At 42.5% G+C, this 18,231-nt stretch overlaps 1 protein-coding gene across 4 annotated transcripts in view; it reads right to left on the reverse strand.

The window, feature by feature from the left end:
- Window positions 1-18,231, reverse strand: part of ANKRD17 (ankyrin repeat domain 17) — a 95,611-nt gene that overhangs the window by 16,397 nt on the left and 60,983 nt on the right. For 2 of the 4 annotated variants that reach the window (XM_060282266.1, XM_035102042.2), the window contains exons 14-25: window positions 14,883-14,985; window positions 12,260-13,018; window positions 9,380-9,528; window positions 8,688-8,799; window positions 7,618-7,763; window positions 6,268-6,410; window positions 5,139-5,352; window positions 3,629-3,804; window positions 2,859-3,021; window positions 2,155-2,250; window positions 1,025-1,141; window positions 57-228 (exon numbers count right to left, since the gene is read on the reverse strand). In XM_060282266.1, the coding sequence (XP_060138249.1) occupies window positions 57-228; window positions 1,025-1,141; window positions 2,155-2,250; window positions 2,859-3,021; window positions 3,629-3,804; window positions 5,139-5,352; window positions 6,268-6,410; window positions 7,618-7,763; window positions 8,688-8,799; window positions 9,380-9,528; window positions 12,260-13,018; window positions 14,883-14,985 (2,350 nt within the window). The remainder of the gene's footprint in view (window positions 1-56; window positions 229-1,024; window positions 1,142-2,154; window positions 2,251-2,858; window positions 3,022-3,628; window positions 3,805-5,138; window positions 5,353-6,267; window positions 6,411-7,617; window positions 7,764-8,687; window positions 8,800-9,379; window positions 9,529-12,259; window positions 13,019-14,882; window positions 14,986-18,231) is intronic. The other 2 variants (XM_060282267.1, XM_060282268.1) reach the window with 2 other exon arrangements.

Here is an 18,231-nt window from a genome sequence, read left to right on the forward strand (position 1 = left end):
TTGGACAACTGCTGAAACCTGCTCTGAGCCCATGTACCCACAAATCAAATACCTACCTTCAGCTTTTAGTTTTTCCTTTTCTTGAGCAGCTTGTAGTTCAAAATTCTCTTTGTTTTTTGCCTCTATTTCTTCCAGCTTCCTCCTTTGCTCTTCCTTTTTCTTTCTTCTCTTCTCCTTTCTTTTCTCTCTTTTAGCAGCTAATGCCAGCCTTCTGCTTTCTTCCCGTAGCTGCAAGTCAAATTCATTCAACAGTGATGAAAGGAAACGGCACCTTAGGCAGATAAGGCTTTACAGCTTAGCATTAGGAAGGGACTGGATGCTGCTGTGCATCAGCCTCAGCTGATTACTTATAAGAGTACGCTGCCTTCCCAAAGCTCTAAACTAATTCCCCACATTGTGGGAAGGCTGAGGTAGTGGGAAGAGAAGCTTGCCCAAGCCCACTGTCACAGGCCCAAGGCGAAGTGGCTAATTTGACCATCCTGAATCCAGACCAAGTGGAAGCCAGCAGAGGGGAAATCATATGGCCTTGAATCAAGCTTTATGAGCAAGCTATCTACCAATGAGCCCACTGTGAGCCACAGAAGCTGGGATTACTCGACTGGTAAAGCATGAGACTTTAAATCTGAAGGTCATGGGTTCTCGGGACCCACATCAGGCAAAAGATTCCTGCATTGCAGGGGGTTAGACTAGATGACCCCCGTGGTTCCTTCCAAATCTGCAGTTCTGTGATTCTATGATTCTATTGGAAGAGCCTCTCAAGTTCGAACATAAAGGCTTTCCACTCCTGGAGGAGGTTGAACCTCTGGCCCCACAGTGAATTAAGAGTGATTATTTCAGCTGGGAATTAAACATTTTAGCAACTTTTCCTTTTCGGGGAGACAGTAGGGGGATTCCTCAACTCCACCACAAGGAGTGTTTTTTGATGGCTATTTTTTTTCTTATTCTTGCATGACCTGCCTTGAGCAACTACAGAAAGCCAGCATATAAAGTGATTTAAAGTGGAAATCTGAACTTGCAGTGTTACCTTCTCCAAATCCAACTCCTCTAAAAGAATGCTTGCATTCTTGTTTGCTTCAGCAGCCTGCCTGTCTTTGGCTTGAACAATTGATTCTATACAGAGGTGGCACTTCTTCAGCATTTCCTGCGATGACAATGCAAAAAGAACATCATTTCTGAATTGGCACAAGCAGTTGAACAAATAGTGGATGTGCCAGCCTCAAACGCTGTAATAAGGGAACCGACAGGGAGCATTAGGGGCTCATTATGGCCTGCAAAGGAAGGGAAGCTGCTAAACAAACAGGCAAGAGCGCAGAAATGAAAGGAATAGATTGGAATGCTCCTGTGGCATTAAAGGGGCTGAACCGCTAATGACTGTGGATATGCTGTGTCTCTTCATATAAGAATGGAAAGATGGCTGGAGAGGAGACAAACAAGAAAGCACATTGTGAGAGGGATTTTATTCTGCCAGTAAAAGCTAAAGGGTTGTAATTGTTTTGGAGAGGTTGTGGAATGACAAATGCTGCAGGGACAGAATTCTCTAGAGTGGGAGTTAAGAGATTCCAAATGGCAAAACAGGATTTAGAAGTGCTCTAGTTTTGAAAAAAAGTTTGGTTGGGGGAAAAGACTGTATATAATTATTGGAACCAAGGAAAGGACTTCTTATGCTGAGACCAGATATGAACATACTGTATTGAGAAAAAGTGGGAAGGGAGAGGAGCTTTGCAACCTTTGGCTAATTAAACTATTAATGACCTTTTAAACTGTGTGTGGGGTGTTATTGTTTTGTATTTTTTTGTTTTTATATTGTAAACTTTCCTGGAATCCTCGGATGAAGGGAGGCATAGAAATTTAACAATGTTAACTCTGGTCTGCATTTTATTTCCCCCCCTCCTGTGGTATTTAACTGTGTAACATACTTTGGGATTAGGAAGGTTAAATATTTAAACACACTAAAACAAAAATAGTGTGCTCTTGAATGAAGCCATACAAGTGAATAGGGAGTGTAAAGTCAGAGAAAAAGAGTCTGTCCAATGCTGTTCAGGGTCAAGATGTGCAAGGTTCGAATAAGCACTTACGATGTATTCATCCGCTTACTGGGAAACACTTGCTTTACCAAAGTTTTGCTGAGTAACTTAAGCAGCAAATTATCCTTACCTTGTCAGTAACTGTTGCTATGTATCTCATACATTCTGAATCTGATGGGAACTGGTTTACTTCTTTTACCAGGTAGCGTACAACTTTTACATGACCCTAAGAACGAAGGTTTCCAGCATTAGTCCCTTTCACATGAAGGTAGGCTGCACATTTAAATGCATTTGAGTTAAATAACTAAACTATAAAAGACAATTCAGTGAAAAGAGTAACTGCATAGCTGCCAAGTTATCCCTTTTTTACAGGGATTTTCCCTTATGCTGAATAGGCTTCCTCGCGAGAAAAGCGAAAACTTGGCAGCTATGGTAACTGCAGCAACCTTAATTCCCCAATGCAGCAGAAGCTTCAGAAGCATACCAAAAAAATGCCAATCTGTGAAGCTAGGGGAGAAAAACTCCAGTTTTCTTTAATAAAGCAAGGCTTTTGAAAATACTCTGAGATACAGAAAAGCAGTGAGGGCAGCTTATTCAATTGCAATATTGCACACACTGCCAATATGTTTGGGGTTTTTTTTTTTGCAATTGTTATATAAATATGTCTCCCCCCTGAAAACCGCACACTATGGAAAGCGCAACAGTCCATTTATTAAACTTCTGCCATGCACTGTGTGGGTGATGCAGTTATATTTCCAAATTCATGCTGCAACAAATTATTTCTTTTTTATCAGAGGGTTAAAAAGAAGCAAAGCAAAAGCTTTTTCACTCTACCTTTCGAAAGGCTGCCATCAGTGGGGTTATCTTTCTGTTATCAGCAGCATCTACATCTGCTCCGGCTTGTACTAGCAACTGGACAACATCTAAATGACCACCGTTTGCAGCAAGCCATAATGGAGTATTTCCTTTTTTGTTCCGGACATCGATGTGAGCTCCCCTACAAAAAAAATAAAAAAGCCTGATCAAAAACAAACAAAAAACATCTGAATTGCTACTGGCTTTAGAAAGGTGGTGGAAGTTGGAGGGACAGCATTTCTAGAGAACATCACCTGCTCTTCATAAAACCGATTCTAAACAACTCTGAAATAGTTCGTTTTTGAAACACGAACTCCTGGCATCTGCACACCTTCTATCTTAACAGCTGCCATTTTCTTCCTATATACATAAAAATGTAAGGCTGTCATCGTGCAGCCCGCATAGGAGGACTTGTAGTGACACATCAGAACCTACAATTTCTTGTTTTCCTCCATAGTAGTGTCTCTGGAATTGCAATTATGGAATTGCCACTCAGGAATGGAACATTTATGCCAGACCTTCTCTAAAGCACACATAGTTGTTGCCTGAAAAATTCACCAATCAAAACTTTTTCATCAGACCAACTCTTCTATTATAAGTGCAACTTCTGTGTGGGCTGAGGTTGCTAATTCCTCAACGAAACTAATTAGTAAACACCCATAGATAGCATATCAGATCCTAGAGCCAGCAGCATTCTTTTTAACCTAGGCCTCTTGACCCTCCCCTTCAAATCAAATCAAATATGGTACCTGCTAATGAGCAGCTCACAGAACTTGTAATGCCCTTTGTCTGCTGCAATGGTCAGAGCTGTGTCTCTTGAAGAAGGGACTGGCGGAGCGTTTACATCTGCACCTTTGTCCAGAAGAACTCTACCTACTTCTGCATATCCACCAGAGGCAGCTTCCATTAAGGGTGTCAGGCCGGTCTAGATTAAGAATACATTAGAAATGTGTGAAAACCTATAGCTACAAGAAGGCCACAATCATTTCTAGTTTACAGAGTATCAGAGACCACTGTTAACTCACAAAGCCTGTGCCTTGTAAAGTGAAGCAAAACTGAAGAAAATAAAGCACTTCTGACTCCATTTGGCAATATATTTGGGACAGTTCTTAGGACTCTCTCCCCACATCTTGCCTATCAGTAATGAATGTCAGGACACCTCCCACCCAAGGGTACTAATGGAGCTTGCGGGTGTAATCTCAAGAGCCTCTGTCTATAATCTTTGAGAATTCTTGGAGAAGAGATGAGGTCCTTGCAGAAGTGGGCAAACATTGCCAGAGTTGGATAGCCATCTGCCACGGATGCTTTAGTTGAGATTCCTGCATTGCAGGGGCTTGGTCTAGATGTACATACAGTATGCTGGACCCAACTGGCCGCCAAAAAATCCTGTTGACAGTCCTGGATGCAGTACTATGCATGTTTCCCGAAGCAATTCCCATTGAATAAGCTTGCAAAATATGTTGATTATCAAGTACTCTACTGTATGGAATATTCAACTATTAACAGCTGAATGAAGAGAGATCCAACAGTTTCATCACTTTATACCCATTCCACTTCTCACCAAATAGAATGTGTTGGGAATAAAGAACTCCCTCCTTTTACCTACTTTTTAAAACTTTCTCTTCCCCACCCCCCACCCCCGCTATCCACATCAAACCTGTTTCATCACCATAGTGATTTAAAACAGAATCAAAGGAGTACAAACCACATGTGCTCCTCGGGTGGGTGGAGGATGGATGGATGGATGGATACCAGCTCCAGAAAAGGCCACCAACAGTCTGAGATAACTACTGGGGCAACCCCGCCTTCCCTGGGGCTGCTTAAGACAGGTCTGTGGGCTGTCAGGAAAGGCTTAAGAAAAGAAACACAGGCCAGGGAGCGAGAGCCAGCATTAATTCCTGAACCTTGCCTGAAAATATTCTGTCCCATTTTTCCACGTTAGGATTTTGCCTTGTAAACCTCTTTGGGCGCCTTGCCAGAAGGGCGGTATATAAATGTAATAAATAAATAAATAAGCATGATAATTTTTTTTTGCTGTATTTAATAAGCGTATATCCCTTTTACAAAGTTACCCGCAAAGCAGTGAGGAACGATATAAAGTCAACACTCCAATAAAGCAAATAAAATTTGTTTACCCTGATGGTGGACATAGAATGGCTGAGTACAATCAAGACTGAGCAGACAAGCCTCTGGAGCGTGAAAAGTAATAGAAGTACCAACAAACTGAAGCTGAAGACATTTAAACCAAGATCTTCCTACCTTAGCTCTGTGCTCAACATTAGCTTTTCTATCAAGGAGAAGGCTAACCACTTCGGTTCTTCCTTGGAAACAGGCCAGTGTCAGGGCAGTATTCCTATTGGTCTCTATCTGTGCATTAATATCAGAACCCATGTCCAACAGCAGCTTAACAGCAGCAGTATGACCATTCATGGCTGCCAACATTAATGGAGAGATGCCCAGCTTGCTACCAGTTCTGGAAACAAATGAACACGGGTTACATTTTAACTTCATATAGCATGGTGATTTTTTAATTCGCATTTACCTATTTCTACAATATGAAAATCCATGTACATATGAACCTATAGGTGCCTGTAGGTACCTAAATGGGAGCTACAGGGGCTATATACAGTACCTGTAAGTGTAATTCGTTATTGGTTAGCACCTAGTAGTTTAAACACATTTTGTAAATTTACAAGCCAATAATCAGATTTACAAGCCAATATCATAATCATTTCAAGAGCTTTTAATTCAGTTCTTTTTTGGATTATATAGCATATTGCTCTCTGTATGTTTATATTTAAGTTTCCAATTCAGCTATGTCTTTGATCAGTAAGGTGCATGTTTTGTTTCTTTCTTTAAGTAACAGTTTCTACTGAAAATTCTCCCCAGATGACTGGTTTTAGAGTTTCCCAAAGCAAAGGCTCAAGAAACTGGATAGGATTGTTATGCACAAAAACCTCTCCTATCCATTGCTTCAGACTATCAACTATTTCTCTTCACTGTAGGAGAGGAGTGGGCTGTCATGTGAAATCAAGATAAGAGTCATAGAAGATGCTTTGACGTTACTAGATAGGGTGGAGGGAGCGTAACAAGGAATTGATTCTGTGACAGGACACATAGCTACTGGAGAGAAAAAGAGAAATCTATCTCAAAAGAAGTCCACTAAATTATACTGCAGTATCAGGGCCACCAGGGCACCTGGTCCGGGCACAGATGCCATCCATAATTTGCTCTGTTTCCCTTTCTTTGGATCAAGAGCCCAGTTTAAAGCTTCTCTCGGTATGAGAAGGGTCCTCCTGGAACCCTGTTGTGAACCTAGGGTAGAATGGAAGAACATAACAAGAAACAAGAGCAGCATGAAATAAACAGGAGCGTAAAAAGAACTTGCCTTGAATTGATCTCTGCACCGGCATTCAACAGTATCTTGATGATGTTCACATAACCACCAGAAGCAGCTAAGCTTAAAGGTGTGTAGTCAGAAACATTTCTGTGCTCTTTATTTGCCCCTCTAGCTAGCAGAAGCTCCACCACCTGAATTGTTGTAAAAATACAAATAGTTACCTTCGAGGAATGATAATCACTCCCACCCTGAACACAGAACTGCAATCAGAGACCCCTCAGGCAACAGCATGGAAATGGAGGCTCATTGCCACATCTGTGTTACTCCAGGTAGAACACACAATTCTGTCCACGTGGCTCAGACAGAATGTATGATTATGTACCATGCTAGTGATGCTGTCATGGTATAAACACTTATAAGATCTGCTTTAACCATGCAAGATGATTATACATTGACTTGGGGCTGTAATGGCACTTCATATACAATGGTGCCTAAATCAGATATTGTTTATTCATATGTCACAGCATATTTGTTACTTAACATAGAAACACAGGAGAAGCTTCCCAAATACATGTTCCATAAGGTAAATGGGGGCAGAGAACCCTTATTTGAAATCAGTAGTGTCACTTGTTGGATTAGATGACCCTCGGGGTCACACCCAACTCTGCAGTTCTATGATTCTATATACATGGCGCTAGTCATAAAATTCTTTGGATAACTACCACCATTTTACCTAGTAAACACCCTTGTTATTTTTTTGGCCCTTCGGGGTACCAAGGAAAATCTGAGTAAACAGAGAAGACTTGACAAACTCCTAACCCGATTCTACCATAGATATCTTAAATCACAGTTACAGAATTAAAAAGATGCAAATAGCACTACTACTACTACTACTAATAATAATAATGAAAAAGAAGACATCCACTACAGTACAGGGTGGTCTTTAGGTGACTTACAACAACATACCAAGTTGCTAGAAACAAGAACCATTGTAATTTGCACAATCAAATAAACAACATAAAACAATAGATTACACTGGTTTTAAAATATGGTTAGCAAAGAATACTACTGTTAAATATTACATGTCTAGGGCTGAGCTGGCATTTTAATACTGCACCTCAGTTTGGGAGTAACACTTCGGGAGACACATGTTTAACATTAGCTAGCCTTCACGAGCCTGTAGCTCTTATGCTCTCCCTGCCTTCTGGTAAAGCAGTGATGAGATGATCAGAAACACCTATTTTTAAATTGATTAGAATTCTGTAAATTCTAACTGGAAACAGCTGAACAAGCTTTCAAGGAGTGTATTCAGAATCAAAGATTAGAGTTATATGACGAGCATTAACCACAGTGAAAGGCTTTCAGTTAGTATGCAACAACAGGTACTGTTTACTTCACCTCCTGTCTTCCTCCAGAACAAGCTAAAGATAATGGTGTGTCCTTGGTTCTCTCAGACTGAGCTTCAATATCTGCACCATTATCCAACAAGATCTCAACAACACCGACATGACCAGCTGTAGCAGCCAAAATAAGGGGGGTAAATCCTGGAAGGGGAAAATAGGCACCGCTTAAGGATTTTTGACTTGCACCCATTTCTAAGATAACAACAAATTTTAACAGGAGACAAAAAAAAAAAAAAAAACAACGCCCCAAAACCAACAACCCTAATACAGGACACCTGGAATAAAATTAATTTTACAGGTAGAAAATGTTATGTATAGCAGAATCACACATTAGTTGGAGGAGGATCTCCTTCCACGGGAATATAATAATAATAATAATAAATTTTTATTTATACCCTGCACTTCCCAGTTTAAAAACCGGTCTCAGAGCTGCTAACAGCAAATATAATTCACTGATTAAAATGTGGCTTTAAAACAGCATAGAATACAACATAAAATGCAGCATCAATATCAATAAAATTCAAAAATTCAGGAGTCATTTTTGGAAGAAGAAAAAACCAGTCAGTAGACATCGAATGATCACCAGGGCTAACTGGCCAAGTTGGTCCTACTAGGGCCAGCAGGGAGGTGTGTGAATAAGAATTTAAATGTGGGGTCCCAGAAAGGGTTTCTTCATAGAAGAGGAAAGGGGAAAGGGAACAGAGGATAAGGCTAATTCAAATTGAAGGCCAGGTGGAATAGCTCTGTTGTACAGGCCCTGCGGAAGGAGATCAAGTCCTGCAGGGCCCTAGTCTCGTGGGACAGAGCATTCCACCAGGTCAGAGCCATCACTGAAAAAGCCCTGGCCCTGGTGGAGGATAGTCTGGCTTCTTTAGAGCCCAGGGCCTTTAAGCTATTATTATTCATGGACCTTAGGGTCCTCTGCGGGACATACCAGGAGAGGCAGTCCCGTAAGTACGAGGGTCCTAGGCCGCATAGGGCTTTAAAGGTCAAAACCAGCATATGTAAATCTGTCATCTACAGAAAACTCTTGTTTATGCCATTATTTTATCAGCAGGCATGTACCTTTTTTGTCCCTGTGTTCAATATTAGCTCCCCGCTCTAGGAGCGTTTGCACCAGCTCCTCATGTCCACCAGCACATGCAAGGGTCAAAGCAGTGTCGTGGTTACTTTCAGTCTGGAAGACAAACGCCATTTCAACACGTTAAGGGCTTTCCTTATACTTTGTTGTTGTAGTTAAATGATGTACATTTCCTTCACAAACATCATTAAATGTGAAATAGTATTGCCTGTGGAGTCTTTGGGTGAGGCGCTCTGCTTCTAAAGCTGCTTTGTAATAAACACAGTGCAATTTAGGAAATCCATCTAATTCAGTCTCTGCTAAAGAATCACCATTTAAACCGGGAGCCATTCCCATTAAACCGGGAACATTCCCAAAATGTTCCTAATGTCTCCATGTCAAAAACAAAACACAAAAGCACAATTCAGAACTGAGTAAATGTGCATGTGATTTGATGCAACAAGGACACCCTGTGGTAAACACTGGGCTCGTGTTCTCCCATCTTCATGTGTATTAAGAGTTTTATCTAACAAACCAGGGTAATTTTCTCTAACCATGGTTAGGTTCAAATCATAGCTCATGATATTCGGATGTAACAGGCAAGTGCACTTTGTTCAAAAACACAAGAAGCAGCTTTAAACGTCTTAAAACTGGAGGAGGAGTGAGTATGCGAGTCTATGGCTTATTTCTGGCTTACCTGCGCATCAATATCTATGGCAGGGTAGACTGGTAGCATGGCTGAGGGAGAAATGATAGGGCTTGGAGCTGGTGTCTGAGGTTGGGAGACAGACGTCGCAATGCTGTGGGTAGGAGTGTTCGACACCGCAGGTGCTCTTCCACTCACTGCTATTGGAGAGAACAATTGTGCTTATTAGAAGTATGATTATCTAGAACTTCTGAAAGTTTCTCAAAATGGCCTAATTAAAAGCTGCATGTTAGGCAAGATGTGAAAAGCGGTATTCCTTAGGCTGAAATCAATCTCTAAAACATGCCATGCTCTTGCCTTTCTTTCATTGGGGTAAAAACGTAGCCAAGAAGAGTCAGCTGCATGGGGGCAGATGACAGCATTTGGCCCTAATGAGAGCAGTCCGAAATTTAGTCTGTACCAATTTAATTCTGGTTTGGAATGTACTGCTATGTCTAATAAGAGTTGCTGAGAAATGGAAGGTTTGATAGAACATAGGTTTGACATTAAAAAAAATTGGCTATCTGGGACTGGATTGTTAGAACCCAATAGCCATTCAATCCTTCTTAAAATATTTCTGCTTCTACCCAACAGTCTGAAAAACGAAAACCACAAAGTTACAATTAGGTATGGATCAGAGTATTTAGTGAGAAGAACTATAGGGATTCCTTAACTCAGGGGAACTATGCTCAAAATATTTGACCTAGGATAGAAGGCATTGGCCCAGTTTGCATGTCGTACAAAGTCATGCTTTAGTGAGACAAGCATATGGAGGAACTCTTGTGAGTCTTGGGCTCCTGCACTTTCTGCATGGCCAGGAGGACTACAACTGCTTTACTTTCACTTTTCTTAACAGTTTGATTGTTGTGGCATCCGGACCAGGGCCTCTTGTTTAAACTCACATCAGTTTCAGAACAATCTGACTTCAAATCATGCTTTCCGAAGCTAGTTTAAGCTAACTATACTGTATTTATGCGAATCTAATGTGTCATCGAATCTAATGCGCACCTCAGTTTTCACAACCTTGAAACCAAAAAAGTATTTGCTATGTTAGCGGTGTTTTTCAAGGTTGCAATCAAATCTAAAGCGGCATCATGTCTAATGCACACCCTAATTTTTGCGATGTAATTTCGCCAAAAAAGGTGCACATTACATTCAAGGAAATACGATAATTTGTTACAAACCATGATTACTGGGTACAAATGACATAAAGGGATTCAGGGAAAGCGGGGGGGGGGGGGAACCTGCCAGAGTCCTACTCCCATAGAAGCCATGGTTTTAGGATGACATGTGAACCAGTCCTTGAATTAAGTCAATTGTATTAAATATCTTTAGGAAGCTTCTCTCACCAAAAAAAAATATCCAGGGGGAAATCAAAACCTTGAGAATTTGATGTCGAACAAGAAATAGCAAATTCAGAGTCAGAGCTCACATTATCTTTATTTTAATTGGAAAACATTGATACACACTGAAACAAATCTTAACTGCCAGCAGAATATGAATTTTTTTGAGCAAGTAAATTACCATGTTGTGGTCTCTCATACCTTTTATCCTTTAATTAAGGTTAACATCTTTATGTATCAGTACATGGCTATAACTATGAGAGCATGGGGCAATAAGACCACTAACTGCTCAAACTCAGATTCAATATGACTGGTATCAAGAAAGCTGTCTACACATCAGAAGATGAAAATTACCAATACTCTATTAGTATCACCACAAAGCTTCTGAAAGGGTGCTAAACAACTTCTTTGTGTAAATGAAATTCCAATTCACCCCTATACTTTAAAAATACAAACCAAAAAACAGATTTCTGGCCAAGTCACAGACCAGTTGGAATATTTAAGGGCAAATAACCCAAGAACCAGGTGTGTGTCAGAATTCTTTGGGTGGATTTGCCAAATGACCCAAATGAAGGTCTTCTAGATACATGTAATAAAGCCGGCTAAGGCTGCTGAAATGAAATGAAGGGCCTGTGGCAGATGCAAGTAGAAAGGGCAGCTTGACTTGCACAGTAAACTCTTTGGACTGAAGACCGAAGCTTCAATACTTGTAAATTGGTAAAATTTACAAATGGCAGCACAGATCATCTTTAAAAAGCCAGGTTATGGTGACGACCCTATTTTCACTACTGCTATCTTTCTGCTTCTCACATGTTCAAAGGGTTGACCAAAAGACGTTTTCTAGCTGTGTTGGCCAGATGAATCTGAACTGGCATCACGTATTCTGCTAAACCAAAACAACCATGAACTCAGGTTAGCCAAGGAATGCCAGTTTAAACCCAAAGTCAATTTGCACAGATGGAAGTCTATGCAGAAACGGCCTTCCTTGTTTAGCTCTGCTTATGCAAAGGGGATGGAAGGGAATGGAAAACTCTGTTGCTGCCACATAGCTCAGGAAGGAGCGCATGAATATGGCTAGATCGATCTTGGCTATGATCTCTTCAGAACAATACTGTGGAAGTAAAAAAAAGTAGAAAATTAAATTTCTTATCCAAGTCCTCCTTCCCAAAGTAATGTTCTTCTACAACTCGAAGTGTTAATTCAAGTCTATTCAAAGTATTTTTCATGTATTTCAGAAACATGAATGAGCTGTAATAAAAAAGTGAAATTAATTCATGGGAGTGGGCAAGGAACACAGCAACCTTTATCAAGGCAAAAACCTCTGACTTCAGGAGCTTGGGACTAAAAGGGACAACGTACTCGCCAACAGCAAACTTAAATGGAATGTTGGTTTCAGTTCTATTTCAGGTATTCCTTATTCTAAAATAATGGGCCCAAAAAACCCTGGCTTTGTAAAGCTGAAAGAAAATAAAAATGTTGGCATGCCTCAACTGCTTTTTTTTTTGTTAAGCATATGACATTGCACTTGTATTTAACAAGTTATACACACCTGCCATGATGTCATCCAGCGTGTCATTGAGGGTCTGGGCAGGGCTGGCTACCATTAACCCCTGCTGTGCGTCTGTCAGAATTCCTTGCCCCAGCCCTGTAAGTTGTGCTTGGCCCAGTACTGGCTGTCCAACTATGACACCTTGCAGTTCTGTAAGATTTGCAATAGACCCTGGAGGTAAGGAACCCGCAGAAAGAGGCAAAGCTTGCGGCATGGCAAGAGGCTGGATCGGAGCGAAGCCCATCTGGGCCGCCGTTTGCTGGAGATCGTCTTTGAGCAAGTACGGGTCCACCTGTTGCAACCGTGCATAGTCTCCCTCGGTCAGCTGCTCTCCTACCCCAACAGGAGTCAGAAGTCCTAAGTGCTGACACGACTGTTGTTGCTGCTGCTGCTGCTGCAGTTGGATTCTCTGCGCTTTAACCTCCAGGTATTGCTTTTTCAGTTGCTGCTGTGTTTTCAGCTGCAGTTCCCGCTCGACTTTCTGCAGCTCCTCTAAGATCTTTTGCTTCTTCTGAATTTGCTCCTCTCTCGTTTTGTTCAGCTCCTCAATCTTCTCCTTGGTGAGCTGGTCAGCATGCGCCAATTCCAAAGACTGCAGCTGTGCATTCTTCTCTATGGCCTCTTTTATCCTTTGCTCCAACTCTGTCAGCTTGCCCTGAGCCTCCTCAACAATACTCTCTGGAGACTGATTGGCGATGTAACCTTGTACATCTGGGCTGTTTGGTTGCAAATGGTTGCTGGACTTTTGTTTGGAAGTGGCTGTGTGAAAGAGAAACCCCCTCAGAACCAAATGGAAGTGCATATGAACAGCATTCTCATTACAGACCTACTGATCAAGAAAGCACAAACACACTGCGGAATCCACAAAAGGTGAACCGTCTCTATGGGGAAAAGAGACATACCTATTTTTCTTCTGAGCATTTTATTGAGGAATTAAGATTGTAAACCAAATGCGCTTAGTTGCTTCAGGGTACAGATACAAGGTACAGCGCGGGTGGCACTGTGGTCTAAACCACAGAGCCTAGGGCTTGCCGATCAGAAGGTCGGCGGTTCGAATCCCCGTGACAGGGTGAGCTCCCGTTGCTCGGTCCCTGCTCCTGCCCACCTACCGGTAGCAGTTTGAAAGCACATCAAAGTGCAAGTAGATAAATAGCTACCGCTCCGGTGGGAAGGTAAACGGCATTTCCGTATGCTGCTCTGGTTTGCCAGAAACGGCTTAGTCATGCTGGCCACATGACGCGGAAGCTGTACGCCGGCTCCCTCGGCCAGTAAAGCGAGATGAGCTCCGCAACCCCAAAGTTGTCCGCGACTGGACCTAACGGTCAGGGGTCCCTTTACCTTTACTGATATTGTACAATAGCTGTGCACTTCTCTATGGTAAAGGGTACATAAACTGCAGTCAAGTGCTTTGCAACCTACTTGCCATTCAAAGAACACATGTGCGCTTAAATTGTAGGGTGCAGTCCTTAAGATCCCCATTCCCATGTCCACACTACACCCCCAACATTCCCGCATTGATTGGGGAGGGATGAAGGAAGAGGCTTTGGGCATTTGACTGAAAGTGCTTAGAATCTTCCTCACAATCTGGAAACCTGCAGGACTGAGGTTCTCGGCAGCAGTGAGATACTAAGCATGTTCAAACCAAATGTGTATAGAATTCCCATTCAGATCACCATACTCAATGTGGGAAGGATAGAGGTCGAGCGGGAAGGGATGCTAGAAGTGGGGCTGGCCTGTGCATCGTTTAATGCAAAAACACATTCTTTGAATGCCTCTGTGAAGTTTAAACACTATATTGGTACCTTGCTTAAAATATTAGCTTGTAACATTTGAGGGCTTCTACACAATGCCCAATCTTCAAAAATGGAAATCATTAAAAAAACCTGCAGTAAGCACACTTCCATGTTCTACAAAAGAAGTGGCTTTGCACATGCCACCAATCTGAGTTTCCTGAACTGAAAAGCAAATACTGTAACCCCATCATTGCAGAATAACAACTGCTAGATTACAAGTCTTTTCATGGTTTGTTTGTTTTTTAACCAATTTGAGCAACATTACAGTGATTTAGCTGCAGATGCATTGCTAGGGATAGTTACGCTTTTATTTTAACAGGCAAACAAAAACACAGTATGAGTAAGATACAAGGCCACATCCCCACATCTGAATGCAAGCACCCCAGTTTCTAAATAAGAGGTTGACTCCTTTCTCCCAAATATAGGAGAGTTATTAACAATCCTTTGCAGAGAAGTGTATCTTAAAAAAGGATAAATGTGTTAAAAATTATATCTAACAAGAATATTTTAATGACAACATTCAAAGTGCACACATATCAAAATTTATTGGTGTAGTGCTAGCCAGAAATTCTGCCAGAACAATTGTAACACCACAATCATCTATCAGTTGCACCACCATGAAAAATGTCTCATTATTAATGTGAAAACCCAAGCTAGCAATTTAGCTAACTTATACATGAATACAGATTTCCTGGAAAACATCCCTTAATAATTTTGTTTTCCACAAATACCCACTAGAGAAACTAGAGTGGTGTTGAAGAATTGAAAGCAATCCTAATATTACACCTACAAAACATATTGTACTGATAATCTGTAGAACTACAACTGACCTTTATTTCTGATGGGAAGGGTTGTGGCGACGTTGGCAGGGGGTTTGTCTGGCTCTTGGGGAGGGACGACCATGGGAAGTGCCTGCACTGGTACACGAGGAGCCTAGAACAGGGGACACTAAGATTACATCCTTTGTTGTCCTACATGACTAAAACAAACTGTTCCAACAAAGTGGCATGTGTAAACATCTCACAACTCATACAATAGACTCAGCACCAACAGTTACAGCTTCAGATGGCTTACGCTTTGATTTGTACCAACAGAAGTAGCTTTCCTAGTGTAATGAAAATTGCTTTAAGGCAAGTGTGAAGTCGCAGAATTGTCCACATACTCATCTCAAGAGAGCTAACCAGGTAAACAGTACCATTGTGTCTACCTGAAAGGTAGATCTGCTTATCCAATGTAATATCACTGGGTTGGGTTGGAGGCAGTGTGGATGAAGGCAGGAGTAGCTTTTACAAAAAAAAAAAAAAGGCTGGCTTCTCTTCAGTTTTGCGTACTCGGCGAGCATCAACAGTCCAGAACTGAAACTCGGAATAGTGTTAACCTACTTCTCACAACAAACCATTAACTGAAAGCAAACTGCACAAATAGAGGTGGGGAGAGGTGTTACGGGCCATGCAGAAGTGTGGCCCCAGAGATGTTACACCAGGCTAGCAGATCTACCCTTCAGGTAGGTACAATGGTACTATTTCGCTTGCTAGCGTAGCATCACTGGGTTGGGATGTACAAAAGATCACTGAGCTGGGTAGGTTTCAATTGCAACAAGTTACTACTGCGGGAGAGCCTGCTGTAAGACTCTCAACAAATGCCACTTCAGAGGAAACAAAGGCACCCAACTTAAAAGTGCCTGGTGAACGTGCTTGGGGATGCTCAAGTCACTGCTCTGCATATTTCTAACAAGGAGGCATTTGTAGAAAAAGCAGCAGAAGTTGCCACTGCTCTCATGGAATGGGCGGTCAGGTGTTTGGGAACAGGCAGTTTCTGTGCCTTGTAGGACAGTGAAATGCACTCTTTTAACCATCTGGGAAGCGTAATTAGTGTCACTCTCTGCTCCAGGGAGGAGGGGTGAAATGAGATAAAGAGGGAGGGAGTTCGTCACATTTCCTTTGCATGGGCAATATATACCTTCAGAATTGGGCAAACATCGAGGGGCCGCCAAGCCTTCTCCAAGTTGTGTGATGGATTTGGGCAGAAGATGGGCAAGATTACTTCTTACAGAAAATGAAACAGCCCCTTGGGAAGGAAGGTGGGATCCAACTGGCGAACCACTCTGTCACTATGGAAGACACCGAGATGCCTTGCTACTGAAAGGGCGTTGATCTTGAAGACTCTGTGGGCTGAGGTGACGGAACCAGGAACAGGACATGAAAAGAGAGGATCTTCAATGGTACTTGTTTCAGTGGCTCAAAAGCTGGTCATTGGAGAGCTGAGAGCACCTTGTGAAGAACCCAGGAAGGAAAACAGTGAATAACAGGAGGGCTTTGGAGAACGGCTCCATGGAGCAAGTGTTTTACTAGCAAGTGAGTGGTCAGAGCAGGCATATATGGCCATGCCAGAATAGAATGTTTTTAATATTTTGTTGGGAGCAGCCCAGAGTGGCTGGGGCAACCCAGTCAGATAGGTGGTATATAAATAGTAAAATTATTATTATTAATATTATAGAAGAAATGGCCACCACTTGTTGTTTAAGCGTATTAGTTTTGAGCTTTCAACAAAGGCCTTCCTGCAGGACCATCAGTAAGTCAGGGATGGAGGTGGTTTCCGCCAAAACATGCCTGTGCCTGGCCCATTTAAGAAAGGCCCTCCACATCATCTGGTAGATGTGGGTTGTGAAGGGGTGTTGGGAGTGCACAATTGTGGAAATGACTGCCAGTGAGAGCTCCTAGTTCTTCAGACATTGCCAGGCAGTTAGGTATTGCTAGGCTGAGTCCAGATGCAGGACTAGTCCCTGACTGGTTGGAAGTGTCCATTGGGGGGGTTTGTTCACTGCCAGGATCAGGATCCCAATAGGGAGCCACCAGGATCAGCTGTGCCTTTCCCCCCTGTAGCTTGCCAAGAACTCTGGGCAGAATCATTACTGGCAGGAAGGCAAAGTGGAGACCCCGAGGCCCAGGCTTCCACTCCTGGATCCTTGAACCTTGAGTAGTGGTAAGGAAGCTGGTGGTTCACCTTGGAGGCAAAGAGGTCTATCTCTAATGGACCTAGGACTTACTGGATGTGTTGAAACAATGCATTGCGTAGTGTCCATTTCCCTGGGTTCAGTCTGGTGCGGTTCAACCAGTCAGCTTCCTTGTTGGATATCCAGGACATGTGTTCCGCTGAGAAGGGACTTCTCAAACCCAGAGTAGGAATAATGTTGTTTCTTGTTACCAATCCGCCGCTTTGGTCCGGCCTTCCCTGCTGACATAGGAGCAAACACTTCGTGTTGCCCGTTCTGATTAGGATGTGAAACACGAGGGATGCTGTGGAAGAAGTGCTAAGTGGCCAGACGTGCTAAAGTTCAAGCCAGTTGATGCTGTGATGTGACTCAACAAGTGTCCAGTCCACCTGGACCAGTTGCCCCTCGCAATGTGCAGGCTGGCAGTGTCTGATGTTATGGTTGTCTTTTGGGGATCTCTGAATTGGGTTCCTTTTCAGAGGTTGCAATCCCTGCTCCAACAGCACATGGTCTCTCTTAGGCATGGAGGGACTGAGATGTAGCAATGCTTGCTATGAATGATCAACCACTGGAGTGGTCTCACTTGAAGCTTGGCCCATGGAAAGACTTGTGAGGCTGACATACATAGGCCCAGGATACGAACAGTAACGTAATGCCCATCCTTTTGGAAGATATAAGGAACATGGTTGCTGCCTTGATCTTGATTATCCTTTCAGGAGACAGGTGCCATTTATCAGTGCACTAAGATGTATGAGGAGCTACGTATGGAGGAAATTTCTCCTCCTTGGCTGATGATGAATCTGAGAGTTTGGAGGGTCCTCAAAATGTCCTGAAGATGGTGGGCCGCCTGGCTCATGGTTGGAGAATGGATGAGGAGGTTGTTTAAGTACTGGTAGTTGTGGTTGCCCTGTTGATGGAGGTGAGCTACCAGGGCAACCATTATCTTCATGAAGACTCTTGAAAATGAGGCCAATCTAAACAGGAGGGCCATGAATTGGTAATGGTGCAGGTCAATGAAGAACTGGAGATACTTGTGGAACTTGGTATTAATAGGAAGACGCAGGTATGTATCCTGTAAGTCTACAGATGGCATGAAGTTGTTGAGATGAAGGGACTCCTTGATGGAGGCTAGGGATTCCATCCAGAAAATTCCAATCACCCAGCAGCTGAGATCCTTCTGATCAAGT

Source organism: Zootoca vivipara, chromosome 13, assembly GCF_963506605.1.
Source record: "Zootoca vivipara chromosome 13, rZooViv1.1, whole genome shotgun sequence".
Classification (NCBI taxonomy): Eukaryota; Metazoa; Chordata; class Lepidosauria; order Squamata; family Lacertidae; genus Zootoca; species Zootoca vivipara.